The sequence below is a fragment of the Centrocercus urophasianus genome, unplaced genomic scaffold (assembly GCF_019232065.1).
Source record: "Centrocercus urophasianus isolate 14NV4802_14NV808 unplaced genomic scaffold, USGS_Curo_1.0 seq_29, whole genome shotgun sequence".
NCBI lineage: Eukaryota > Metazoa > Chordata > Aves > Galliformes > Phasianidae > Centrocercus > Centrocercus urophasianus.
In genome coordinates, this window is record NW_024884855.1 from 3474481 (window position 1) to 3502476 (window position 27996).

General features: G+C 45.1%; 1 protein-coding gene across 3 annotated transcripts; it reads right to left on the bottom strand.

Moving 5' to 3' along the window:
* Nucleotides 1-504: 504 nt before the first annotated feature.
* On the bottom strand, nucleotides 505-27996 carry CARHSP1 (calcium regulated heat stable protein 1). Of its 3 annotated transcripts, none has more exons than XM_042827702.1 (4): nucleotides 27940-27996; nucleotides 12208-12400; nucleotides 11682-11804; nucleotides 505-1888 (listed from the first exon to the last, which is right to left on the bottom strand). In XM_042827702.1, exons 2-4 carry the CDS (start codon nucleotides 12378-12380, stop codon nucleotides 1726-1728), a joined length of 459 nt encoding a protein of 152 aa, XP_042683636.1. In that variant the 5' UTR covers nucleotides 12381-12400; nucleotides 27940-27996; the 3' UTR covers nucleotides 505-1725. The 3 variants fall into 3 exon arrangements, with proteins under 3 accessions (XP_042683636.1, XP_042683635.1, XP_042683637.1); XM_042827701.1 differs by lacking the exon at nucleotides 27940-27996 and adding an exon at nucleotides 24760-24781; XM_042827703.1 differs by lacking the exon at nucleotides 27940-27996 and adding an exon at nucleotides 23701-23778.

A 27996-nucleotide genomic window follows, 5' to 3' on the forward strand; every position in this document is an offset into this window, starting at 1 on the left:
AATCTTGTACACTAATTGATTATGCAGCTAGGAAACATGGTAAATTACTTTCTACTTCTGGTAATGCATATCATCTTAACAGCATGCGTATGCAGACACTGCAGTGTCCTCTGTTCAAAGAACTTCAACTCAGATTACGTAGAGATCAGACTGAAGACATATTACAGCACTATAACAGCTGCATTTATTGTAAAGAAAGCAATATGCAATACTCCACAAGCTAGATAGTGTCAAACCTACCATTACTTAGTCGTGGTTAAAAACAAAAAGCCGCTGCAGGCCGGTCATTACAGCACACTATGGTGTAATACAGCTTAAAGTAAAACAAGCCATCACAGCAGTTACTGACCTTCGTACAGCTGAGCTCTCTCCCCAGGTCAGACCTTGGAACAGATCTCTGCTGTGAGAGTCCTGAGACATTTCATGACAGCGAGAGCCTCTTGGAAAAACTGCAAACAGGCAACTGAAGTTACACCGCGTCATGGAGCTAACAGAAGAGTATCGTGCAATCTTTTTCTATTTTTATTCTTTTTTAAGTGCAAAGTCAATAAAAATCCACTGTTAGGAAAGAAAAGAGGAAAAAATGCCTCATTTGAAAAAGGGTACGGAAGGCAAACGGGAACAGCATAGTCACATTACTTCAACTATATGCAACCTCGCAGGCAGAGAAGAGAGCTGAGGCAAGGGTGGCCAGAGCACAGCCTATCAAGAAAGTCTTCTAAAAAACACAGCTGCAGAATCTACTCCACCCAGAGGCGAGTCTACTAAGTAACCCTCACAGTACTTCAGTACACAGTGAGCTCAACAGCACCCAACCTGCTTTTCAGAAGTTACTTCGCCTGCCTGCCAGTGAAACACCACAGCAGACATTTATCAGCTATATGCAGTCAAGAAGGTAGTCTCAATTCAGACACAGCCAGAAGCTTTGAAGCTACTCTACAGCTTTCTACCCACTTACCTTGAAGCAATTTTTATTTTATTTTTTTTTAAGTAATACTGGCCTATAAAATCTGTTGCTAATCAACCATCAAGGCACCAAAGTAAATTCATGAACAATCCAGGCTTTTTTTTTAGAAAAAACACACAATATTCCACACATACACAGACATGTTTGCAAATGCTGCACCTGAAGGCCATCAGAGCATAACCACCAGATGGAGATTTTCCACTGTGCAGCAGTTTGTGATCTTTCTTCCACAAGGAAAACAAATTGCAGCACGAAGCAGCTTGCTCACTTTCATGTCAAGGCAGTGAGGCACTGCTACCAGCAGTAAGTGTACTCTGACACCTGCAGAAGCACAGCTCAAGGGACCACAGTGCTCATGCACCCACGGGGCCTTGCACCTGTGCATCTGCTACAGCTGGCTGTGCTGCAAGGGCTCTCCTTCAAGGCTCCCCGAGTCCCCTGAGGGACTGGAATTGGTTCAAAATAAAGGAAAAAAAAAAATCCAACCCCTCAAAGCACACAAACTACATCTCTATAAAATACATTTTTGTAAACACATTAATAAAGACATAATTTTTCATTTCATTAGCATCTGGATTGCCTTTTTTTTCTCCTTTGTTAAATCAGGCCTGCTGTAAAGATGGTAATTTTGGCCTACTTCTGCTTTTATTGACAATGCAGTATTTCCTCCCGCACCATTTGCAGACTATTCTTAGGTCAGGTTCCCTGATGGCAGGCGCTGAGCAGTGACCCACGCACACAGCATCCCCTGGGCAACTTCAGGAGCTGATGACATGTCCCGACCAGGTCTCGTGCTTGGTGCCTGGGGCCAGGTGGGTGATGACCACCTCCACGGCCTGAAGCTTCTCGTTCTTTGGTGGGATGGTGCACACCTTGTAGGTGACCTCGTCCCCTGACACAGGGACGTACTCGCCTTCGATGCTGTGGAAAGGAAGTTTCAGATCATTATAAATCACAATCTTCCTTTAGTCTAATTTTTTTATCATAACAAATATATGTGTAAGGAAATTTCGGGTGGTCTTTTGCTTTGTTCAAACAAACAAACAAAAAAAAACCACCACCACATCAGCAACCAAAGCTGAGGTTGATTTGAAATGTCTCACAGCAAAATCCCATGAGATCACTATAAACAGCACTAGGCTAAAGAACAGGAAAACCTTCACCTACAACCTCTAAAATGACTTGAAGTCAGCTGAGCCCAATATAGGACAGCACTGCTGTGATCCCTGCACCTTCCCCCACATTCCTAAAGCCTCTTCCCTGCTGGTGCACTAGAGGGCAGAGCTGACACTGCTTGCTATTTCGTTTTGGAACTGTTTGGATTGTACAACTGTATTCACTGATTTATCTTCAAGTGACTCCACCATAACACTCAGTTTGTCGTCTCTGGTATTTAAAATATTAAAAAAAAAAAAAAAAAATCTTCAAGTAATATACAGTGTCAGCAGCTTTGGGGAAAAAAGTGAAGGAGAAAAAAAGCCAGTGGTTCTGATGTGTTTCAGCAATGCAGCTCTCCTCCAGCACCTCTGACTCCCACAGGTCACACACTCGCTTCTACCTGCTCACTACCAGCCATGCTGAGCAATGCTGGAGGACTCCCATCCTGCAGCTGTTACTGTGATACGACTGTGAGTCTTGTCTGGGAATAGTGAGAAAGCAATAACAGCTGGCACCTTTTGACCAGAGCAACATACTGATGAGACAGAGCTGCAAAGAGTAACAGCCTTCCTCACCTCACATTCAAGATCAAAGCTTTTTAAGAAGAAATCTCAGCATGTGCCAGTGAAGTCATGCAGAGATGCCTTCTGAACACATTTGCCTAATTCTTTGATAGGATGTTACTTCACAAGCCCACCCTGAGGACTCCCTTCCTTGACAATTCATGCTTTAGATTTCTTTTTGTTCAGGTATTTTTCAGTGGATACAATTTGTGAGCAGTGAGAGCAGGACAGAAGAACAGATACACACTAATTATAAAATCTATCAGATGCCTGATTTGCATGAATTGCTCACGTACTTTTTTAGAGGGTTCAGAGGGAGGAAAAAAAGTCCTTTCTGGACAGTTGTGCTTGTTTTGCCTTCACTGACACCATGCTCACCCCACCTAGGAATTTTACCTTACAAATGCACTGCAGGAACCTAAGACTTCAGTAGTGCCTTTCATGTCCTCTCTCTTTATTGTTAACATTTTTGCTATTACAGGAAAGACAGACAGGACTGATAAGAGACAAATATACTGTCACTTGCTGCCAGTTGCAACTTCACATCAGATTTTGCTTCTCCCAAGTTCTGTAAAACTCGGTAAAACACTGCATCACTTGCACTGCCTTTCTCCCACTCTTCCTACTTCAGAGCTACCTCAGCTTCTGCTCCCTCGACTCATGCATCAGAACCACTGCTGGAGAGCTGGTGTTGGCAGGCTGCAGCTGAGCAGAAGCAGCCTGCAGTACAGGACAGGCTGGCATGTACAGTGGAAGCTAAAACTGACCCAGAAATCTTATCTTCTCACATGGGAAGTTGAGGAAAAGAAACAAACTTTATTCTTCACTGACTGATCCTATCAAGGCAATATTGAAAATGTTCCCATATCTAAATACAGATCTACAGTCTGCTACAAGGAGTTAAAGGCATTCCTGTCACTTGAAACATATTCTTTAGACCCTATCTGCCATACACCAGACCCAAGAGGGAATGTCCTAAGATGAACTCTTCAGGGTGGTGCCTGGGAAAGTGGCAGTAAATTGCAAGCAGAAAAAAAATATTTACAGAAAAGCCAAGCTAAATCCTCCTTGATCAGTCCTGACAGCCTTTCCTCCCCATACACCTGATCCTACTGACATTTACTTACCTCCGAAGTCCCCAGATGACCTGTCATCAGCACAGCCCTGTACCATACTGAAAGTACTGCACTGGGGTCCCCACCTCTAGACTGTTGCTATGGCAGTCTTCTTCAGTTACTGCCTTTATTTATAGCCCTCAATTCCTCAAACAGGTTTGAGATTTCTTTGGGAGTGAAACGTTGGCACATCCAGTATTCACAATCCTCTCAGGAGCAGAGATTCACCTGATTCTGATAAAGCAACACCCTTGTTGTCACATGGCCCTTGTATATGCTTTCTCAAGTACTGACCACTGCAAATGAGAAAAAGATCAGCAAAGCACAGTCTGCACACCAGAACAAGACATACGTGCGTTCCCATTGCAGCTGGCTTGAAGTCCTGGCAGGGCCTTCTGAGAAAGTTTCAGCCATAGATGAAGTCAAGAACTGTCCACCCTCCTGCTACTCATTAGTGCAGCTGAAGCACACATTAAGAGTTAGCAGACAAGCTTGATGGGAAGCAAGTTCATGCCACATTGTATTAATTGGTACCTGAAAACTTAAGGGTTGAGGTCAGCAACCTGAAGACAGACCTGCAAGAACTACAGAACACTCTGGGGATGAGGAGCCAACACAAAGCAGACAAACCTCCCCAGCCCTCCTGTGCCAATGTGACAAACACACACTAGGCAGCAACCCTCCCCTCCCAAAGAAAGTATCAGGGAATACCTACTTGGAGACCACAGCAAAATAAAAATAACAACTCACAAGCAGTTTATCTTTCATCTAGTGCAAGCGAACGCTCCATCATCTTGCTGAGTGCAGCAGCTCATGAACATCAGCTAAGACTGTCCACCATGCTGCTGCAGTGCTCACACTGTGTGCTGCTGCACACAGGTGAGTAAGCCATCAGTCCCAAAATCATAGAATCATAGAATCACCAAGGTTGGAAAAGACCTAAAAGATCATCCAGTCCAACCGTTCACCTATTCCCAATAGCTCCTACTAAACCATGTCCCTCAACACAACATCCAGCCTTTCCTTGAACACCCCCAGGCTCGGTGACTCCACCACCTCCCTGGGCATCCATTGCAGTGCCTGACCACCCTTTCTGAAAAGTAATACTTCCTCATGTCCAGCCTGAATCTCCCCTGCCGTAGCTTGAAGCCATTCCCCCTGGTCCTATCACTAATGACACGAGAGAAGAGGCCGACCCCCAGCTCACTACAACCTCCCTTCAGGAAGTTATAGAGAGCAATGAGGTCTCCCCTGAGCCTCCTCTTCTCCAGGCTGAACATTCCCAGCTCCTTCAGCCTCTCCTCATATGGCCTGTGTTCCAGACCCCTCACCAGCTTTGTTGCCCTCCTTTGAACACGTTCCAGGGCCTCAATATCTTTCTTGCAGATAAAGGCCTTGTTATCTGAGCTAAAAAATACATTAGTACAGCACAACCTGTGCAGGACAGCAGTCCCACCTTAGCAAGGTATTAGCTTTCAACAGAATGCACTACCACACAGACATTATCCATACAGAAATACCAGCCTAGGAAAAACACAGCGAGTGGAAACGCTTCCAACTCAGATGTTATGAGCGCTGACAATACAAGTCAAAGCAGAAAGTCTACTTTTACTCAAGTACAACTGAGCCTCTGGAACAAATTGTAACGAAAAGTGTTTCTGCATCCGGCCTCAAGCGCCAGGAGCAGCTGCAGACAGGGTTTCAGCAAACTGAGGCACAGCAGTTAGTTAAAGCTGGAAATCAAGCAGCATCTCCTCTTAGCAGTGTGGCCACCCACTCCACAACACCAGGCATCACTTTTGATTCCTGCACAGAGGATGAACGTGCACAGCAAGCAGTGAGCTCAGAAATCACCACTTTACAGGAAGCAAACAATAGGGATGCCCTGCCCAGGAAAAGATCTTAAGTTGGGCTGAAAGGATTTTTTCCATGAACAGGAACTTTACTTGTTCTTTGAGAGCTCCTGTAAAACAGGAAGAGTTTTCAACACAAACATTTGAATCTGCAGAGTATTTAGAAGGTGTGGTTGAAGTAAAAGCACAGTGGGCTTCTGCTATCTCCTGCAGCACCTAAACATGCTCACACACAAAGGCAGCTGTTGTTTCAGGAACTTAAAAGCAATTACGTATCATTGGAATCTGAAGTGAGAAATGAGTACAGCTCAAATGCTAAAAATGATGTGGACTTCATTGGGATGAGTTTGGCTGAAAAGGGAAACATGAATTACATATCAGGATGGGTTCTGCTAAGAAGGCAGTAACCAGTGCACCTCCAACCCAAGTGATGCTGCTTTTTTATCCCTGAGAATAAGAAAAAGAACCCATAAGAACTTTTCTCAACTAGGAAGCACGTCTTACTGGACCAGCATTACCATGACAGCATCAGTTCCTTTCCTGTTTTCTTACCTTATTTAAACTGATGCTACAAGAAACCAAAGCTGTGGTAAAATCTCATTCAATCCTAACAGAACTTTCTCTCATCTTCTGGTTTGCCATACTCCTTCTTGGCTGGACCCGATGAAGAATAATACTGTCCTTCCCAAAGTTATGTGAGAAGGCTGTGACCACACAAACAGCTCGAATTTCGCACTCTGCTTTCAGCCATTAAACCTGTCTCCCACAGATCAGATATTCTTTTCATCCCTGCAGCTTTCCGACTGTCAGTGATTCTTGGTGCCCACTAATATGAGATTATTACCTCATTGTCCTCTGGATCTTCATATGCACTGGGGACAAAGGTCTTTCTTTGCAGCCCAGTCACATCTATTTGTGAATGGCATAACTGTTGTTCCTGGATATACGCAGATTTGCTCCAGCATCAGCATCACTAAGCAAGGCTTACAAACAAACAGCATCCAGCTTGTACAGTATTTTTTGGTGGTGTCAAGAAGGAACAGTATAATGGCACCTGAAAGGTGATGAGATGGCTAGTCTGCAGGATGATCCTCCATCAGGAAGCAATTGCCTTAAGTGCTGTAAGGTAAATGAGCTGGAGGAGATCAGAGAAAGTAAACAGATCTTAGAAGACATTCTGTCTGCAGCAGCCACTCTGTACAAAATTTACCTGGATAATCTGGTACAGCAAGTTACACACAGACTTTTAAAAACTATTTTTACTCTAGCTACATGTTAAACGTTGATCTAAAGCAGAGGTGGAGACCTTCACTGTTTTTTTAAGAGATCTGTATGCACATTCCTATTCAAACGAACGGATATTATACATACACACACATATACATATACACATACATACATATACAAATGTATGTATATATATAATAACAAATTATATATATATATAATTCCTACTCAGAAACTTTAATGTTCTTTTATATATTAAGCTAAAAATAGGAAATGCTTTTTTGGTGTCAGTGTCAGAATGAGACAATAGAGTGAATTCTATCTGATGCAGCAACTCCCATTTCCCAGCTCAGTCTCAGCCTGGTACAGTGGAGCATTTTATTTGCACTATTTTTAGGGAGCTGGGAGGTTATTAGGAAATTACCTAAATAAGGACTGTTCTAGCTCTTCCTCCTCACAGCTGCTATTCATATTCCAGGGCTCCAGTTAAACCTCTGGGGACAAAGACTAAGTCAAATGGAAATATTTCTGAACAGAAGTTTTCAGTTAATTCTGAGCTTGTTGGCCAACAAGACTGACAGTTCCTACAGACCGATGGGCTGCGTTATCTTGTGAGCTTCTTAAAGCTTATTTAACTCTTCAGCTTACCTCCCTGTAAACTTGCATCTGCACTAAACAACAGGACTCAGCACAGTAATGAACCATCCCTAGTTTCTAATTTTGAATGCATTCCGATGCAGCGTCAGCTGAGATCAGCAATGCCAGCAATGTCGTTATCAAGATGGTTGGCAGGAAAACCAGTAGCAGGAGTCGCCCACCAGTCACTCCTAACTGGGAAATACAAGTTTGAACGAGGCCCAAACACTGAGGAATCCCAGCTGTAAACAACCAAGATCTCTTCTATGAGACTGCCTTACTCTCTGAGGGCCCCGGTTTGGTCCTCCCACAGCTAGGAAGGAAGCTGCTCTTCTCTTCCAGTACACCAGATGCATCACACTCTTGCTCAGATCTCCAGAGATCTCATGATTTTGGAATCCATGCTTGAGGGTTGTTATGTCTCCATACCTGCTCTGAACAGCCAATTCAACACTATGCAGCTCACTAAGAGGAAGAGAGTGATGATCACAAGAAGCAGAGCTTTCCAAAGATTTCTACCTGGTCTCAGGCTTCTGCAAGCACTCAACTGAGATTCCATCACAGCAACACCTACCGTTCACATCCAAAAGCCAAAGCCCTGGCTGTTGTGTTCTGTGCTTACTAACCAGGGAGCCCCTGTCCTCAGGCAGCTACCGTCTCCTGCACTGCCCACCACACTGCTTCAACATACAGTACAAGTATTGACTTTCAGCTATCGTGGCTTACACAGTTATGTAGAGATCCTGGAGAGGTTTTGCTATAAACACAACAAGCTGAAATTCCTATGTGCATTGGTGCAACACACAAGTTTTCTGAGCCAACTTGGGTGCAAAGGAGAACTCCTAGGAAAATCTATTCCTGTCTTACTAAGATCCAAACCCCTCCCCAAGGAAGAACTGATATTCTGCAGCCTCTCCCCCCTGCCCCAATTCCCCCCCACACACACACACTCAAAGTGCTCATTTCAGATACTTAACAGTTGCAGCAAGGCACCAGGAGAGACACACATCAGGAAGGAAATGCACAAAGCAGGCAAGATAAAGTGCCTCAAATATTTCGAAGGAAATCAGAAAGTGCAGATTTGGCTTCCCAGCAGCCCCAGAAACTGCTGTTAGTTCACAGGAAAGGAAGAGGGGCTGGATGAATCATTCCCCCAGCTCAAATTCAGCTCTCAGATGGTTTCTAATTATCAGTTAATTTCCAGCCAGGATCATTACACTTCACTAGGAGAGCAGCCACACCGAAGATGGTAGCATTAATACTCTGCTTTAAATACAGTGACATAGCAGAAAGTCAGAGGAAAGCAAGTAGTGTGATGTCTCCACAGGCACAGGTAGCTCAGAAATTGGTTTCTGTAATGCAGTGTGACAGTGGCCAGGACACAGCTGGGTTCCTCACTACAGGAAGATGACACTGTTGGTACCTCTCCAGTACAGCCAGCAACAGAACAAGACTTTATCTCTACCTGGGACATCATCAGAAGATATCTTCTGCAGCTATCTTTTCCCCTGCCCCAGTTCACCAGAGTTATGGGTCCACAAGTATATTTTCCTGAGATCACAAAATAACATGTGAGGAAAACACAACAAGTGCAGGATGTGTTCTGGGACACAAAGGTGCTGTGAGTCAAAGCACTGGGAGAAGTGTAGCATCATTTCTACAAAGCCATCATCAAACATGGGGTCAGGAAACCAAAGGCCTGTCTGCATTGCAGTATTTTCCCCTTCAGAGCCAAGCACTAGCAAACCACAGACAACCCACAAGCACTGCACATGCTTTTTGGCTCCAAGACGTCAGCTACTTTTAAAAAAGAAAATCCTTAATAAAAAAAAAAGTGTTGTCATTAATTCATCAGGGCTCTCCAGTGAACTGTCTCCTTGCCTTGTCTTTGCAGGCACACAGGTTTCAGCCCAAATCACAGTCTAATGCAAAGGCCCAGAGGATAATAAAAAAGAAAGTTTCCTTTACATGCTCACACCCATATACACTGGGAAAGGCAAGTGGGATTGCTATGGACTGCTCAAAACCACATCAACCTACTCACTGTGTTGGGCATGCCCAACTCACATCACCAGAAAAAGTGATCTGTGAACACAGAAATTATAAGCTTAAAAAAGAAAGGTATCACCTATCTGCTACAGAGAATGAAGGGCCACAATGAAAGCAAGAGAGAGGTGGGTTGAACACCAGAAACATTTAGGAACCAGATCTGCTCCTTACAGGAAGGGATCAGCCAGGGAGGCAGTGGAACTCCATCACCAGATCGTTGAGAGTGGGTTGGGTGCCAGAAAGGCTCTGTCACCTTCCAGTAGCAGACGGGGCAGAGGAGGGCCCTCCAATTTTCTCATGTATGGTGAAAGAAGAACCTGCTCTGCTTTAAGAGAATTGCTGTACTGCAGAAAAACTGCAGTGTACACTGCTCTGTGCAGCATGACTTACAGAGATAGTCTGGTCCCCATCAGTACTAATTCAAATATGAATTGAAGTGAAGCAATTAAAAATGAAGGGGATAAACATGACCCAAGGGCTAGGACACCAAACTGAGACCTGGGAAGCCACAGCTAAGGCTGGAGCATGCTATCCCTTGCCCAAACAACAGCCCTCCCCCTCTCATCCATTACTTGGGGGAGAGCAAGCTGAGAGCGTGGCTGGGTAAGATAAGGGCAAGCAGAAGTGTCAGCAACATTAATATGCTGAAAATAAGAAATGTGGTTGCCTATGAACTTTCACAACGACAACTTGTTCAGTACTGTTTTTAGGATGGATTGACTGGGTGGAAGAAAGGATAAAGATGGCACATTGCATCCAGGGTACACTCACTTAACCACAGCATATAGTTAAGAAGGGAATCCTGCGATGGGGCCTCACACAAACCAGTAAAATCACAACAGCCAAAAAAAAAGATCTTTGTAATGTCATATAGGACTTCAGCAAAGGAGATATTTTGGCTAAACAGACTAACAGTAAAACATCACTGGAGTTTGAGTTACAGCTGTTTGGAGGGCAATCAAGGGCAGAAGCAGTTTGTGTACCCTGAACAGCCCATCATGCAGAAAACATTTCAGAAAAGCTGGAAAAATGCCAGCCTGCTCATTCTCAAAGGAGATGTGTTAACTGCATGGGCAGAAAAGATAACTGAGGGCACCTGAGCTAATTTGGTAAGGCTCTTACTGACTTACTACTGGACAACCACTCCAAAGAAAACAAATGAGGGTTACATAGCTTCAACACTGTAAGCAATAGCTAGACTAAACACTGATAAGTAAAAAGATAAGTAATTGATGGAGAAAAGTAATCCTAATGTAGGCCAGTTTCAACCCCCATGGTGGTCAACAACCCCATCTAGAAACAAATACAAACTTGGAGATCACTCAAGCAATAAATAATGAAGACAGTCAGAGTGATCTGGATCCCTTGGCAAGCGGGGCCTATTCAAATCAAATGTGCTGCAGTGCAACAGAATATGAAGTCATGTATCTGGGAGCCAGGAATGCAAACCCTGCTGCCAGAAGATGACAGACTGCAACTGGGATTGCACCAAACCCTGATGCTGCAGAGGATGCAGAGGTCAGAGCAGATAAGCAAGTCAGCAAGAGACTAAGGACAAGAAGGGCTAATGCGATTATGGGATGTATAGAAAGAGAAGCAGCAGAAGTATGGAAGAAGATTCCTATCTCTACGTACTGAAAATACATCTACACACAACTATATTTTCTCCCTCCTCCCCTTCCCCCTTTTTTTTTTTTAGTAACTTTTAAAGGCTGCAGCACACTTAGAAAAGAAACTGGAAAGTGTTTTAGACTGGAAAAAAAAAATACAGACTTGAAAAGCTCAATTCATTTGATTCATCAAAAGGTATATTCAGATACAACAGATCTTCATGAGTTCAAGGGAAAAAAGCAGAGCTACTAACAAACCCCCTAGCAGAGAAAAGGTTGAGGCAAAACAGCTTATTCTAGTAGACTGATAGAATGATCTACTAGTTCTCAACAGATTTATAGCAATACTGGCAGAGGTAAATTATCTTCTTTTTCTGTAACATCTGCACAACTGCGTGGTATTAAGGACAGCTCATAGCCTGACGCCCTTAGAATGCGATATATCTAAAGCATTAAGTAATCAAGAAAAAACTGAGACTCCAGCTTTCTCAGCAGCAACTTACTCAGAAATGTGTACGAAGATGTCAGGCCCTCCATCTGCAGGGGAAATGAAGCCATGGCCTTTAGAGCGACAGAAACATTTACAGACGCCTTTGTAGATGGGACCCTCTGATGCTCTCACAGTTCTGGGAAATAGAGCACAAAGAGCAGTTCATTGCTGAGCACGGATGCAGAAGGTTCAGCTGCAGCACTCCAAGCAAACGGGCACAATGGTTCAAATAACCCATTCACTACACAGCCAGTATATTCCTCAGCAGCAACTACTTAGTAGTACCAATTTGGTCTTAAAGAGAGGGAAATACTTCCAACTTTCTTTATCCAAGCAGACCATAGAAAACTAGAAGCAATTTAAGACTAATAAAATTCTAATCCCACGAGATTTTAAGGGGAAAAGATAACAGTAAAAGACCAAAGCACTTTCCAAATACAACAAACTCAACCTCGCTCCACCTAATTGAGGGGCTGATCAATCTGCCCCATCGCAGTCACTTGGCTGTCCCCACTAAGTGCAGGTTTCCCCATACTCACGCTGAATACGTCCTGGTGCGCCGCGTGGGCAGGGGGCTGGGGATGAGGTACCCCCTCATGGGAGATGGGGAGCGATCTCTCGTCCTGCGGCTTTCAGGCAGATGGAGAGAACTGGACGAGTGCAGAGAGGAGGGGGACTGCTCCGAGGCAGATGCAGCAGGCTCAGAAGACATTCCTGATGCCCGAGAAAAACCTAGAGAGAGAAGGAGATCTGACTTACCCACAAATGGAAATTTTCATACAAAAGTCACAAATTCTTCAGCTTATGATTTTGCAAGAATATGACTCATTTCCTGTCAAAGTACATATGGACATAGTTTAACCAAAATCTCCTGCTGTTTCATAGAATCGTTTGAGTTGGAAGGTCTTTAAAGGTCATTTAGTCCAACCCTCCTGCAAGGAACAGGAACACCAACAGCTCAATTAGGTTGCTCACAGCCTAGCCGAGCCCGACCTTGAACGCTTCTGGGGACGGGGCACTCAGCACCTCTTTGGCAACTTGTGCCCGTGCTTCACCACTCTGATAATAAAGAGCTTTTTTCTTGCACCCCATCGAAATCTCCCCTCCTTTAGTTTGAAACTACTTCCCCTCGTCTTATCACAGCAGATCCCTCTAAAACAAGCAAACAAACAAAACTGGTTCCCTTCAGCCTCCCCTTCAGGTTCTGAAAGCCACTCTCAGGTCTCCCTGGAGCCTTCTCTTCTACAGGCTGAACAGCCCCCGCTCTGCATCTGTCCTCATAGAGAGGTGTTCCATCCCTTGGATCATTTTTGTGGCCCTCTTCTGGATGTGCTCCAATAGATCCATGTCTGTCCTGTACTGACTCCACATTTGGATGCAATACTCCAGGTGGGGGCTCACCAGTGCAGAGCAGAGGGGCAAGATCACCTTCTTCAACCTGCTGGCCACCCTTCTTCTGATAGAGCCCAAAAGACAGTTGGCTTTCTGGGCTGTGAGGGCACACTGCTGCCTCATGCCCAGCTTGCCATCCACCAGGACTCGCAAGCCCTGTTTGACAAGGCTGTGCTCAATCCTTTTGTCCCCCAGCTTGCACTGACAGTGATGGTTGCCACAGACCAGATGCACGCAAGGCCTTGCATTTGGCTTTGTTGTACCTCATGAAGCTCTCTTGGGGGCACTGCTTGAGCCTAAGTCTCTCTGGATGGCATCCCATCCTTGAGTGTGTCAAACACCACACAATCTGGTGTCCCCCAGCTTGCTAAGGGTGTACTCAATCCCTCTTGATGTAATTGATGAAGATATTGAAGAGTACAGGTCCCAGTACTGACCCCCTGAGGGACAGCACTCATCACTGATCTCCATCCAGACACTGAGCCATTGACCACTGCTCTCCAAGTATGAACTTGCAGCCAGTTCCTTGTCCATTAAACAGTTCACCCATCAAATCTATATCTTACTAATTTGGAGAGGAGAATACTGTAAGGAACTGTATCAAAGGTTTTAGTGAAGTCCAGATAGGTGACATCAGTGGATCTCCCCTTGTCCATTGATGCAGTTATGCCATCACAGAAAGTCACTAGGTTGGTATGGCAGGACTTGCCTTTGGTGAAGCCATGATGGTTATCCTATATCACTTTCCTCTCTTCCACATGCCTTTACATAGCTTCCAGGAAAATCTGCTCCATGATTCTCCCCAGCATAGTCAGTAGTTCCCTGTGTCATCCTTTCTACCCTTCTAAGAAACTCAGCGAGTTCAATTTTCTTCGTACAAAGTTGACAGCCTTTGAACTTGAACAAGGCAGCTTCATCAAAAGCAGATCACTTCATAACTAACACAAGATGTTTTAGAGTTTACTTTGCTCACACGCAGCAATGGCTCCCAGGGCTGAGATCAGCCTCAACATCAGGCATTGGCATGCCCCAGACAGATTGGGTTTGACAGCACAGTGGAGCTTCCTGCACCTGCACACAAACACATGCTACAAGAAAGAAATATCACAAAAAGAAATGCAGAAATAAAGGCTACATCTTCACTGCTGGGGATTATTTTCACTATGCAGTGACCAGTGCTAGCTTCATTCACTGTGGCTGCTGCTTGGCTATTAGCACATCTTTTAGAGCTTATAACATCTTCAGCTCAACTAGAAGATGAAAATCACGTGTGCTCCTTGATTCACTTCAGGCAGAGTCATACAGTTTACTCTGTCAAGGATGGGAACGTGTGCAAAAACAGTAGAGCTGGAAGGTGATGGCTGACTGCATGAATCCCTGCAGACAGCACAGTGTGCTTCAGTGGATCCAAGCCTGCTACAAAATTTCTGCAACGACTCTGTGTTTGCATTCAGACTCAACGTAGAATGAGACAGATTTGCTCTCAATCATGTCCTACAGTGTAGGACCCCTTCTCAGCACACCAACAGTGATACACGGCTCATCACGCAAGAAAAATCTCAAGGAATCTATGAGAAGAGAGGGAATGATGAGAAACAGCAGCACTTCTGCACACAAGTATGCATAGCTTACAAGTACACAAAGGGACAGATGGAAGAGAAATAAATCAGCACTGCTCTGGTGAGCAAACTTCCTTCCATCACCAAAAGACAGAATAAGTATTACAAAAATAACCAATAATTCGGTATGTTCTTAAATTAGAAAATCTAAAAATATCTGGATGAGTTAGCAAAACGTGTAGTAATACAGGTCAAGAAAATATCATGAAGAATAGAAAAGCTGTCTTTAGGTTCAAGACTCACTGAACTGAAATCTCATCTCCATTTTGCACCGTCCTTTCCACACCCATGATCTCCTGCCCATGAATTATGGAGCAGCTCCCTCACACATTAGAGATGCAGCCTTCTTGACAATGACAGATTTTCATTATTCCCTCCTGAAACTAATGAGCAAAATTAAAAAGGTCTTTTAAGAATGAAGTCACCGGGGAACAAAGGCATTTGTGTTTAATTGTTGAGGGTTCTGAGAAAGTAAAAGTGGATAGTCATGTTCATGCACCAGCTTAAGCTTTCCACCCTCGTCTTAAGTAGAACAGAGATGGAAACAAAAACATGGCTTTAAATTGTCCAAATATGGATGGCATTTACAATCCACTAGCTAATGCTCTGCCCAGCATCACAGACAACATTCAGTTAAGACCAAAACAACACCAAAGGGATGTGATTTTCCAAGCCTTCTTCAAAAAGGCCTGCTGCAATGAGCACTGAGAGGAAGTCTCCGATTTGGGAAGGCCTCTGCACTGGGCAGCCTGCTTTCAAGGAGTGCATGTTTTGAACTGGCAGGACTACAACTCTAATAGGTCACAGGAAGAAAAAATAAAAAGCTAAATGATTAAAATTTAAACGATTTTAAACGATTCAAGCCTCATTCTGATAACTCAGCATCTGACTTGAGCTTTTGCACAATTGAAAAAGCAGCTTTCACAGAAACGCACACTTTCTCTCCTCTAAATATAAACCACCAGGTGACAAGCGAAGCGCAGAGCTCTGCACTCATCTGCACCAGCAGTCAAGCCAAACACAAAGTGCTGCCCAGCCCTATCCTGAAAGAAGGGCAGAGAGGCGGAATTTTCTCTCTTTTTCTTTAAAACACAGACGAGCCACAGAAATATTTACAACAAAACAGGTTAAATGGATCTAGAAGAGTGCTAATTTAGGCTATTGTTCTCATTTAGGTTATTTTTGTGCCCTCTGCTTTTCAGATATAAAGTAAAACGTCGTGTGGAACACGCAGTACCATTGCACTGCAAAACACCTTTTCTGTTCACTGCCCACAGCCACAGCAGCCAAACAGCCTGGTACCTTCTGTCACACCAGCCCAGATGTGACAGCAGCTCTGCAGGGCAGATACATGGAGGCTGCCTGCCCAACAGAGAGCACAGCTCTGAGCAGGGCAGAGGCCTGAGCAGCCACAGGAAGCCTGCGGCTTTCCGAAGCGACTGGCTATTTCACTGCGCTGTTGCTCACACACAGATTCACTTGACAGCACTCCTCCTGGAGGAGCAGAAGTGCCAGCCCCACTTCTGTGCACCAGTGAGCAGAGGCGAGGCTGTGCGCACACAGGGAAGCGCCAGCAAACACCAAAAATCAACACCCACACCCGAGTCCTCCCAGCCTGCCTCACTTGTGCAGGTCTCACCTTCCAAATACAGCTAGTGAGAATTTTTTCAAAGGTTTTCCTGACCTTGCCCTTGGCTCTGAGCCGAGTTCTGCAAAGCAAGATCAGCTCTCTGACAGCTCTCTACCTGCCCCACCCCAGCAGCTGAGCAAGATGCAGCTCTGACAGAGGAGGCAATCAGGGCAGGATCTCTTCTTCAGAGGAGGGCGACTAAGATGATCAGGGGGTTGGAGCACCTCCCCTATGAGGACAGGCTGAGGGAGTTGGGCTCGTTCAGCCTGGAGAAGAGAAGGCTGCGGGGTGACCTCATTGCAGCCTATCAATACCTGAAGGGAACCTACACCCAGGAGGGGAGTAAACTCTTCAAAAGGGCTGACAACAGCAGGACTAGGGGAAATGGATCCAAGTTGAAGGAGGGAAGATTTAGGTTGGATGTTAGGGGGAAGTTCTTTACAAGGAGAGTGGTTAGGCCCTGGAACGGGCTGCCCAGGGAGGTTGTGGATGCCCCGTCCTTGGATGTGTTTAAGGCCAGGTTGGACGGGGTCCAGGGCAACCTGATCTGAATGTGTGTGTTTGGTGGCCCTGCTAGGCAGGGGGGTTGGAACTACATGATCCTTGAGGTCCCTTCCTACCCGGGTGATTCTGTGATTCTTCCCCTTGAGCCAGTGAAGTATTTTCATTCCTTCCATTATCTACTGACTGAAGGCAGTGTGATGGCAGGTAGTGACATTTCCAGGCGCTGTACTTCAGAGTACTCCAACCACACACTGCCTTCACCTATTTATTTCAACACACAGTTCAATCAACTTTGACCAACACAGATTTATTTTAAGTACTGTAGGAATGTGCCACACTAAAACATAGACAAAATACAATGCATGGAACACAGTACACGCAGGAGAAATTTCTTAAGTTCTCCCCCCCAAAAATGGAAATAATTACGGTGGGTGACATGCAAGCGTCATCACTTCCCTACACATTTACACATTGTTCTTCTGTCCTTTTTTAAGACTGCCCCATACCACTAAAAATACATCAAATTTGTGGGAATTTAAACATTATGAACAGTACCACAACGCTACCAAGGAAACCTAGGTTCTTTTGAGCAAAGGAATCACCTAGGAAAAAGCCAGACCAGGTTTCCTGGAGCCTGTCACCCTGCCATGTCTCTCTGTGAACGATCCATTCTCACACTACTGGCATCACAACACGCTGAACAATTCTGCTCCAGGGCAGAACCCCAAGCAGCATGTCCCTTGCTCTCACCCACCGAAGGCATGCACACTCCCATTCCTCCCACTGCCTTGCTCTGATGAATGCGAGGGACCAAGGGCACAGAAAGTTTCTCCTTCCAGCTTAGTTTGCTTACGAGCAACTTTCCACAATTAATACTGGCATTTCAATTAACATTAAAACTTGGAACACTTGCAACACGCATGTGATGTGTCAACAGAAAGGATTACTGTACAAACATTATGCTCTTAGCAGGCCACAGTTGGAGACCAGGACACCACCCAACTGTCCCCACATTCAATAAAAGCCTAATTATAAGGCAGATAAAATACAAAGAAAATTCCTAGCGCTCATCTATGCATGCAGATTAGTTTGGATTAGAACTAGGCAAAGTTTAAGCAGCAAAGTTTATCTGCAAGCAGCCCAACAGCAAACACCCTTTCCCCAAACACCACGGCTGCTTTGTGTTCCTCCACCAAGCAGCTTGATGCATCTGAGAGCAGTACTGCTGGAGCAGCCCCAACCCACACTGCACAGCAGAGATCACAGAAAGGGTTGGCAGGGGAACCAAGTCAGCAGAAGCCCACAAAGTACATTGATGAAGAGGAGTCATCTTCTTTCACTGTTCACGCAAGCAGACAGATTAAAAAAAAATAAATGCATTTAGGTTAAGGAACAGAGCAGGAAGTTGGATTAGGTAGGTGCACGTTTCACCTGGTTTACGGTGATAAAAGACAGCTGTACCCCAAGTGATACCCCATGACTTACTGTAACAAAACTGCAGAGGAATCAAGAGCCTATTTTACTAGAAATCACACATTTTCCGCCACCGATGCTGCTTTAAATTCTTGCTCTCAACTGCCCAGCACAAATAGCCAGCCAGAATCTTTTATTTGTAAGCCGTCACAGGCAGCTGTACCCAGCTGGAGTGCATTAGCTGCCATAGGTGATAGCACTCACTAGGCTTTGCCTGAAGTAAGAGTGTACAGAAAAACAACATATTAAATTTAAGACACCACGAGCTGGGGAGGAATGTGGTCAGTCTATAACCCCAATGGTTTCTGTTGCAGTGCAGTGATGCTGGTGTCACAGCATTGCCCAAATGCATGCCAAATCACTGCCAGGGACAGGAAAGCCCTGCACCAACCACTCCTCTCCTGGAGCAGAAAACACCACACAAGTACATAACAGCATATACTGGCTTCTTCAGACAGTTAATCTTACATGTCTCACACGGGCTATAATAAAGGGAAGGTAATCAAGAAGAGAGATCACAGACTTCCGCAGTGACACAGGGGAACACCAGGATGACTTCATCCAGCCTGACACCAGTAGCCATAATGTCTGCCTAGGTCAGAGTGAAATACAAGGGGAGCACACAGGGTTACTTACTATCAACACCTTTCCAACATCCCATAACACAAAGCTTAAACAAATGCTATGCCAGAGGTGGTACAGAGATATTTAATAACATACTAGGAGCTTTGCCAAACCCTTCCCAAGCCCTTTAACACCACAGTATTCTGTGGCAAGAAGTCCCACAGCTTAACTGACATATGAAAAAGAAAAAAATCTCCCTTTAATTGACAGTGAATATAAAGACATTAAGAAAGGACAGAGTTCAGAACACAGAGAACAGCAAATAAGATAAGAAAATAAAAGGGAAGGGCATAAAATACAACAAAGGGCAGCATTAGCTCAGAGGAGCACACAGAGAAGAGTACAGGCTTATTCATAAATCAAGCCTTAAATTTTCCACTAGAGGTGACACAAATGGGAGAGAGACAGAAAGGGGGGGCAGGCTACAAGCTTCTTTCTGTTCTTTTCCTTGCTTTTACATTTCTAACTACAAAAGAAAAACCTCGTGGCTTTTTAAAGCACATCTTAGGATTTCTAAATTGCTCCTGTGACTTCACACTTGAATGGCTGCAATTACTACTTCTTAGACAATAAAACCTCACAGTATCAAATAGTTCTAAAAAATCAGTTTGTCGATGAGTTAGGTGGTTTCATGTGGACCAAGAGCAAGATGTTATCTAGTCAGCATCTGACGGTTTCCAACAAAGAATCACTGCTCGCACACTAGACTCCTGCTCCCTTCATCACACCATTAGCCAGAACTGGGAACTCTGTTCTTGGATAAAATGGCAACACTTAATATTTATCAACTTATTCTTGCTAAATAGGCTTCAATCACACTGAATGTACATTATTTCCCAGATGAAGCACAATACATGGCTGAACAGGGAACAAACTGTCCCTTCCAGCGCTTGCTCTCGAGCTCCACAATCTTCCTTTAGTGCTTTTGCAAGCCTGAAGCTTTGTTCCTGCCATTACTTCCATGTCAGTGCATCCCATGTGAGTTTGTTCCAGGAATTACGTCATTTTGGCAGAAAATATTTACACTAAAACATGTGTAACCTCTATTAAAGTGTCTAAGTCACTTACCATTGATCCACAAGGCAAAAGTGACTTACACAACACCATGCAATTGCAAGGAACGTAAACCCTAAGGTACTTTGGAGGAGCTCTTCCTTTTCCAGCCTCCTCACAACACAGAAAGTCAACCACAGTTATAGGTATGTTTGCTCATGTGCAATTCTGAGATCTCCGGGCTACTAAAATCCCCTGAAATATTTATGCGGCTCAAGTGTTTCTCAGAACAATTAGTTCACTGTGTTTTCTCCCTAATCAACATTTTAGTAGGAGAAAACAGATCACATTAGAAAGGTTTACAATCACGGAAGTTTGAGACCTTAAAGTATTACCAAAGGGAAAAAAAAAAAATTCTCCTCTGAGGACAATTCATCTGCCAACATCTTGCCAACAGCAAGAGGCAAATAACAGGGTGCTGAGAAAGAAGCCACTCACAAATAACTCAGCCACCACACTCATACCACAAGGCGCCCACAGACACCAGGCTCCTTTCAGCCCTGGCTCTATCTTCTGACTGTTCTGACCTCCAGTCCCACTGCCCTGCAACACTTCACATCATTTTAAACATCCCTCCTGAAAATACCAATTGTCTCTCAGAAATTAATCAAAGGGCTTTGATTAAAACCTCATTTGGAACCTACATCAAAATCAATAAGTGACTGACAAATACACAATTTATTGAAATTTCGTAGAAAAAAAAGCAAATCCTATGTATGTGACACAATGGTGAAAAATATCTTAGTTTCTGTTGACCAGCAATGAAATGGTCTCAATTTCCATTGAAGTCCTTCCTTATGCTGACCCACATATTCCTACTTGTGTCCTATTTCCAAGGCTTGTGCTGTATATGTATAAGCTTATAGATCGCTGGCCCACTTCACAGTTGTATTTCTATTTTCCTTCCCTCTGCCGTATTTCTCAACCCAGCTTACAGTATAGCTCCCCACACTAGATGCAAGCTTCTGCTCATCCAAAAGCCCAGTCCAGCAAAGCTTGCAGCAACAGGGGATGTTCAGCCCCTTGTACCCAGCACAACTCCGACAGAAACAAGAAAACAGGAATTTATCAGGACATTGCCAAAAAGAATTAATTCCAAGGGCAAGACTCTATGTCAGCATCTTCAAAGGAGTAAAACAAACTCAAAAGTGTTCAGCATAGCACCTTGCCTCAGGGAATTTGGGTGCCATGCGATTTAACTGCTGTCAGCTCCTTTCCTGCAGATTTTAACAGAAGTGCCCTCCCAAGCCACGAGAAAAGATAAGGATTTGTATTTCTTAGGAAAAGCTTCTGAAATCTGAACAGTTCCCATCTCTGCAGCCCTCCTTTGCATGCTCTCTCTCATAGTTTTATGTCCTTCTCATACAGTGGTGCCCAAACTGCACGCAGTGCTCAAGGTGAGGCTGCAGCAGTGCCAAGCAGGGGGGGATCCCTATGCACACCTGGCTGCAGTGCTTGGAGCACCCCAGGGAACAGCTGTACCTTCCACTGCCAGGGAACAATGGTGACTCACACAACTTGCCACCAACCATATGTGGTCTGCAGTGTTGACAAACAGGTCTCTATGGTGTAAACAGATGTGTGTTAGCATGAGCTGGCATACAGCTCAGCACACACCCACCGCTCACAACCTCCCAAACTGCTTCAGGAACAACAGCCACTTCAGCAAGCACCATGAATCCTTCAGAAACCAGACATTAAACAAATTCCATCACATTCCTTTGACCAACAGTTTGGGAAGTAGATTCCTAGGGGGAAAGAAAAAGAAAGAAAAGAAAAATCTCTTTAGTCTCAAACTCATTTTACAATACCAGCAGTCCAGCAGGTCTATTTCAGTAATGCATCAGTCTTATCTGACTAATGAGAAAATGGACCTATAGAAGTTTGATTGCTTTCAGTCCAATTACCAGGCATGCAAAAACTAGTTTTTCTTGCTCAGCACATTCGCTCTCAGAGTTCAGAGTCAGTTAAATGGCAACAGGAATGGCATTGTTTCAATGCCCACGAAATCGCAGAGCCAGCAGAGCCATGTGTGTGAGCCTGGATTTCGTGTCTACTTACACATCAATAAAACTATTTACCACGCTCCGATTTCGAGAGCCCCAGCTCCAGTGCTGCGCTGGAAACGTGCGGAACAGGCCAGAGCTGTCCAGAACCAGAGATGCTGCAAGTGTTATTTACACCTACTGAGTTCACGCTTAAAAGCTAAGCAGGATAAAGCAGGGAAACAAGCAACAGATGCTTTCCAGGGAAGGTAAAAAAAAATACAACAATAAAATAATCAACCGATAGAAGCAACAAAACGAATCATGAGGCATTACTTTCTTCAGGTTTGAAACTGATATAAAAAACTTTTAAGATAAAACTGATATATGAAACTTACATAAAGTACACATTTAATAGGAAATTGTACTAGGCACTGTATTACAGCAGTTACAGCCAGGACAGCTGTGCAATCCCTTTGGTTCTTATTTTACTCCTCCGGGAGGATTTCCAGAAGAAATCTTGCTGCAAAAGAGCCAGAGGGGTGGAATGGTGGGAGAGGCCAATATGTGAAAGCACAGGTAGCCATACAACAGCCCCACAGCCCTGGGGCCGGCAGCATCTGTGCCATGGTTCTGCCAGATGCAGCTCTGGCTGGCTCCAGCAGCCAGCTTCCTTCCTTGAAAGGGAAGGAAACTGCTGCTGTGGGTACAAGACAATATATCTTATCTCATGACCCTGAGAGAAATCTTTCTCGCATAAGTTTTGTGATAAGAAAAATAAAAGGGAGAAAAAAGAAACAATCGGAAGAGAAAGGAGCCACATGGAGATAAAAATTACCTAGAACCTTTGCACTACTCATCTGTGAGACCAGCTTTTTGGAGCTCCCCAGAGTCCCAGGCAGCAGCAGCCCCTCTGCACAGAAACAAATTGTACACTCATGCAGAACTAACTTGAGACTTGCATAAGACCACTTTTCAGACACGCTTTCCACAGCAACACAGAGAGCAAAGTGATACAAATAATGAAACTGCTTTAAAAAAAAAGCCATTAAAATAAAGTAACAGGTATAAATTCTGTAAACAGGAAATGCTTTTTCCCCCGCCTCCCTCCCCCCCCCCCTTTTTTTTTTAAAGTAGTTACATTTCCTCTTTCAAGTAATTGTAAAGAAGTTGCAATCACGACTGTGGTTTATTTTAACCAAGTAGCCGACATAACTGAAAACAAGCAAATGCCTTTGACCAGCTTTCTGCACTTGTATCATGAAGAGAAAGCCATCAAACAACCACCAAAAAGCAGGAGCTCATAAAACATTATCTTCCCTAAAGCTAGAGTGCCTTGGTCAACAGAAACCAAACATGTGAGTATACTCATAAATTCCTCCCAAACTGGAAGGCAAGATTTAATGATTATTTCCTGGACAGATTGTGTCTAGGCAGCCCTTAAAACAGCAAGGGGCAAAAAAACTTGAGAAAAGCGATGCTCCTTGGAAAGGTTTTAAGACACAGAGGCTTCAAGGGCAAAACCACCACTCAGAATAGAGACATTCCAGCTCCCTGCCCCAGGCAGCACTAGGAGGGCAAGAAGAGCATCAGAGATGCTGGGTCTGCTGCAAGCCTCCCTGCTCCTTTCTTGGTAGTTAGGGGAGTAAACAGCCTTTTGAGAGCTGTAGGCAAGGAAAGCAATGAAGCACCTACCACACCATCCTTGTGCTTCACAGACATGAAGACACTCAACCCAGTTTTGCTTCCTACCTCAGTTTTATGGCAGCCCCCGCTGCCTGTAAGCCTGCAACTTCCCACTGTAAGCTGTACCAGCATGGACTTCGCTCTTCTTGTTGGGATCAGCTTTAGCTCTTTATACTCTGCCACTTCCGAAGTCATATGCTGCCCATGAGGCATGGCAAAGGATCAACACTGTTTAATATTCAAGTGAAACTGTTGGGTCAAGGTTCTCTGCTTTCCTCTATCTTACACACAGCGATCTGATCGGATCGGGCACAGAGCCATAGTGGAAGGACAAGGGCCATCCAGCACACACAGCCTCACATGCTTTTTCCAGAGTACTGTAATACAGCCCTCCTCCATCACACTGTTCTCAGTGGAAAGCCACTCCCAGCTGTAACTGCTGGTTACTTTGTTCTCTCAGTGCCTTTACCCCTCTATTATCTGATTACTTTTCAAGGCAGGATGCAGCTCAGAGCCAGCTGCTAGGTGAAACACACCATCACAGGGTACCAAGCAGAATTACTACCCCAGCAGCCCCACAGGAATTCAAAGGCCACACTTAAATTTCCCATCCTTGACACATGGTAGCATTTAAACGCCATTCAAGTCCATCACCACACCTCCAGCTCCTCCCTGGAGAAACACGGAACTCAAGGCAAGCGTTAAGTAGGACCAAGGAGGCCAAAACTGTGGATAATGGGTCAAAAACTTTAATAGACATAAGGAGCTGAACTTATTTATCTTCCAAATTTCATTAGTAAATGCAGTAATCTCATAATGCTAGGGTCATTAGCACCCAGAAACTCAATCATTGGTTAAAAAGGATGTCTCAGGTTATTTTATTATTTATCTTAAACTGACCCAATGAGAAAAGCAGCTGTATGACTGCCTCAAGCCAGTGGCAACCAACCAACCAGCAAACCTTTGAGATCAGACAGCAGGACTGTAGTCAGACAGTAAAACTGTAGCATCAGAGGAACCACTCAAATGAAAACTGATAGAGCTGAAGCCAGGCTTTCCAGGCTGTTAAAGCCCCTCCACCAGCATGAGGTCAGGCTCCCAGGGCAGAACGCACGCCCCACTTACCCATAAGCTCTACGGCCAAACCAAAGAAGCTGAGACTTGACTTGCATGATGCTTTACAGCTTCCCTGGGGCACAGCAAGCAAGCATCATTTTAATGCATCTCACGTGGCCCACAGATAACAGAAGTGGAAGGCAAGTAAACGCCTTTCTGTACCATGCAGAGAAAGAACGCATCATCTCAGTTCCTCTCCCAGGTGCAGCTCAGACAGCGCTTTCAGATGCCACTACGTGACAGAGCAGCTCCACCTCTGCATCTTCTGTTCCTTTTTTTTTTTTTTTTTTTCCTCTTGTTAACCAAATGCTTGGGGAAAAAGCAAAGTTTTCCAAGTGACCTTGTTCACGCTTGTTTAAAAAAAGCCCTGCTCCACAGTAAGAGGCAGCTGTGTGTTCTCAGGAAGGGGCGACTGCAAGAAGCAGTGCTGCAGCAGGGTGAGTTGCACACTGCTGTGTGTAGCACTACCTCTGAAAGCTGCACAGGCACTGCTTACTGCCTCATCAGTGCTCTTCCTCACAGCCCGGGTTGTATCACATACTCTATATCCACACATCTGTTGTGAATAACGAAAACAGGCACAGAAAAGACCTGAACTCAGTGCCTAGCTAGCAAAGGTTGCTCAAAGGAACACAATTATAGAAGAGCATAAAGCTGCACAAGGCTACGGCTGCTTCACTTGGCTCTGAACCCCTCCACAACCCCCAGAGACAGCGCGGCTGAACAGCGAGAGCGGAAACAAGCAGCTCAGAGAGCAGAGGAAATTAAGATAGCTGAGCTGCGGAGGGGGCCACCTTGGATATGATGAAAAGGCAATATTAGACCAAGATGGATGGAAGCAAAACAACCATCTCTACCTGCCCTGGGAGAAAACAGAAAGCAGTTCAGCAGATTAATGCTTCCTATTTTTCATTTTAGCTGAACTACGCCAAGGAATAACGCTTCACACAGATCTAAATCACCACTTGGCATCTCTCATTTCTCTCCAGCCTTTCAGCAGTTCCGTTTAGTTTAGTTTCCACCACAACCTGTTGCAAAAAGCAGCATTTGAAGGTGTTTTCAAAAATTTCATACTCACACACACACAAAAAAACTACATAGCTATTCACTTCTTTTCATCTCCCCAGAGATTGCCACCACCCTGCACAGCACAGAGCTCTGCTCCCAGCTGAGGGTAGGGTTGTGGTGAGTACACACAGGGCTCATGGCTTGCTCTCCTGAAGAGGAAGCTGTGGGGTTTTGCACTTTGCAGACTAAGCACCTCTCTCCTTAGACTCTCTTAGAAACCCGCCAGGTGCGGGGCAGACCTCCACCAACATCAGAATATTTATTAGTGCAGGTCTGAAGCGTTACTATCTCATCCAGTTTCGCTAATGACAGCGTTCACTCCTTCATGCTTTCAGAATTTACCATCACTCCTTGCTGAGTCTTTCCCACAGGCAATTATCCAGTAGAAACTTTAGCAGAGGGAAGTAAAACTAGTGACAGCTTTCCCCTTAAGGCCCCCCAGCCATAGCCAGCCTGACTGTTGGTCAGTTTCTCACTGCTCACTTACATTCCCAAGCAGAAACACTGCCACACTTTCACACGAGTTATCACACTTCAGTGCTAACTTGCCCAGTGTTGTCTTGTCCCCTCTCAGAGATTACATCTGCAGGTTCTTTAAACAACAAGCATCTCTGCCTCCAAGGCTCCCTTCATCTCTCCAGCACTCACTGTTCACAGATCAGTGACATGTGCCCCAGGACAATATTTAGCACCAAGAGCAATCTCAGCCTACAAATAACACAACACCACCATTCATTCAGTCCCATGTCACTCAGTGTAATACCAGACATCAGTGGTTTGCTATAATGCTGCTTAACTAGCATTAGATGCATTTGTATTTGTACAATTTGTATAGTAATCCCTCTAGCACACAAAGATTGACTTCACTAGATGTACACCTCTACTCAAACAGCAACAGCCGTAAAAGACGACAGAACTCTGCACAACCCAGCTTTACCAGGTTGCTTTCAAGTGATTTGCACGCAGATACTTCTGTGCATACATGCATGCAAATAAGGGAGGATGTTGCTGATGGAAATAAATACAGCCATGGGAAAGCTACAGCAGCAGATGCTCAGGGCCGTGCAGAGGGTACATGTGGCCAGAAGCAGGTGAACAGGTCACACGAGGACAGAAGTGGCACAACACTGTGCTGCCCTGATGCACACAGGGCTGCAGGACAAGCGTCAGCCATGGCCCCGCTCCTGCAAAGGGTCACTCACCAGAGCCACGTGCTGTCTCCCTTCGCTCGTTTGCCAAACAATGCAGAAGTCAGAAGGTGATGCTTACAACAGCAGTTTAAAAAAAATAAATAAATAAACAACAAAAAAAAAGCGCAACCTTTCAACCTCACCAATGAAAATAAAATACGCCAAAATAACTCATCAGGACTATCACGTCACAGCAGCCCCAAAGGTTTCTCAGGCTCTCAAGGTAACCGAGCACAGCACCACTGAGGGTTCTGCAAACATTTCTCAGAAGTAGCTCTGCGGCTCCAGCAAAAACAGCATCACAAACGAACTTCAATCCCCTCTTAGAAGCCAAATTCAGGGGCACAGATCCAAAACTTAAACCTGGAGACTTCTCCCGAAGAGCAAGCAATGAGACGCACGTACACCCCGTGTACAAACACCATGAAATAAGGGCTTTATCCAGCCTCAGCGAGCGGAGGAGCTGCAGCTCAGCTCACCGCCCGCAGCGCAGCCGAAGCCGGGAGAAGTTCGGGAGGGCCTCGTAGCGCCCAGCGCGGCTGGAGCTCGTTCCTCCCGGCGGAAGAAAGCCCTCACTTTGCTCGCTTTGCCTTCCTACGAAATAACACCTCTGATTGTAACAACGGCACATCCCAATTCCTAAGTGTAAAAAACAAAACCAAACGAAAAAAACACAACGAAGCGCATGTATGTGAAGAAATAAGTAAGGAGCTAGCTTTAAGGGAAGCCAACCAACCGGCACGGGGAAGGCGAGGCTGAGCCGGGCCCCTCTCCGGCAGGCACACCCGGCCCCAGCTCTCCGCGGTGCCCCGCAGAAACGCGAGCAGCAGCAACAGGAGCACCGAGCAGCCCGCCCGCAGCGCCCGCAGCTCCCGCCGGCCCCGAGCGCCGGCCCCGACCGAAGCCCCCGCGGGGCGCCCCGCCCGCTCACCTCGCACGGAGGACTCGGCTCGGCTCGGCCAGCAGACAGGCGGCGCCGGCTCGGCCC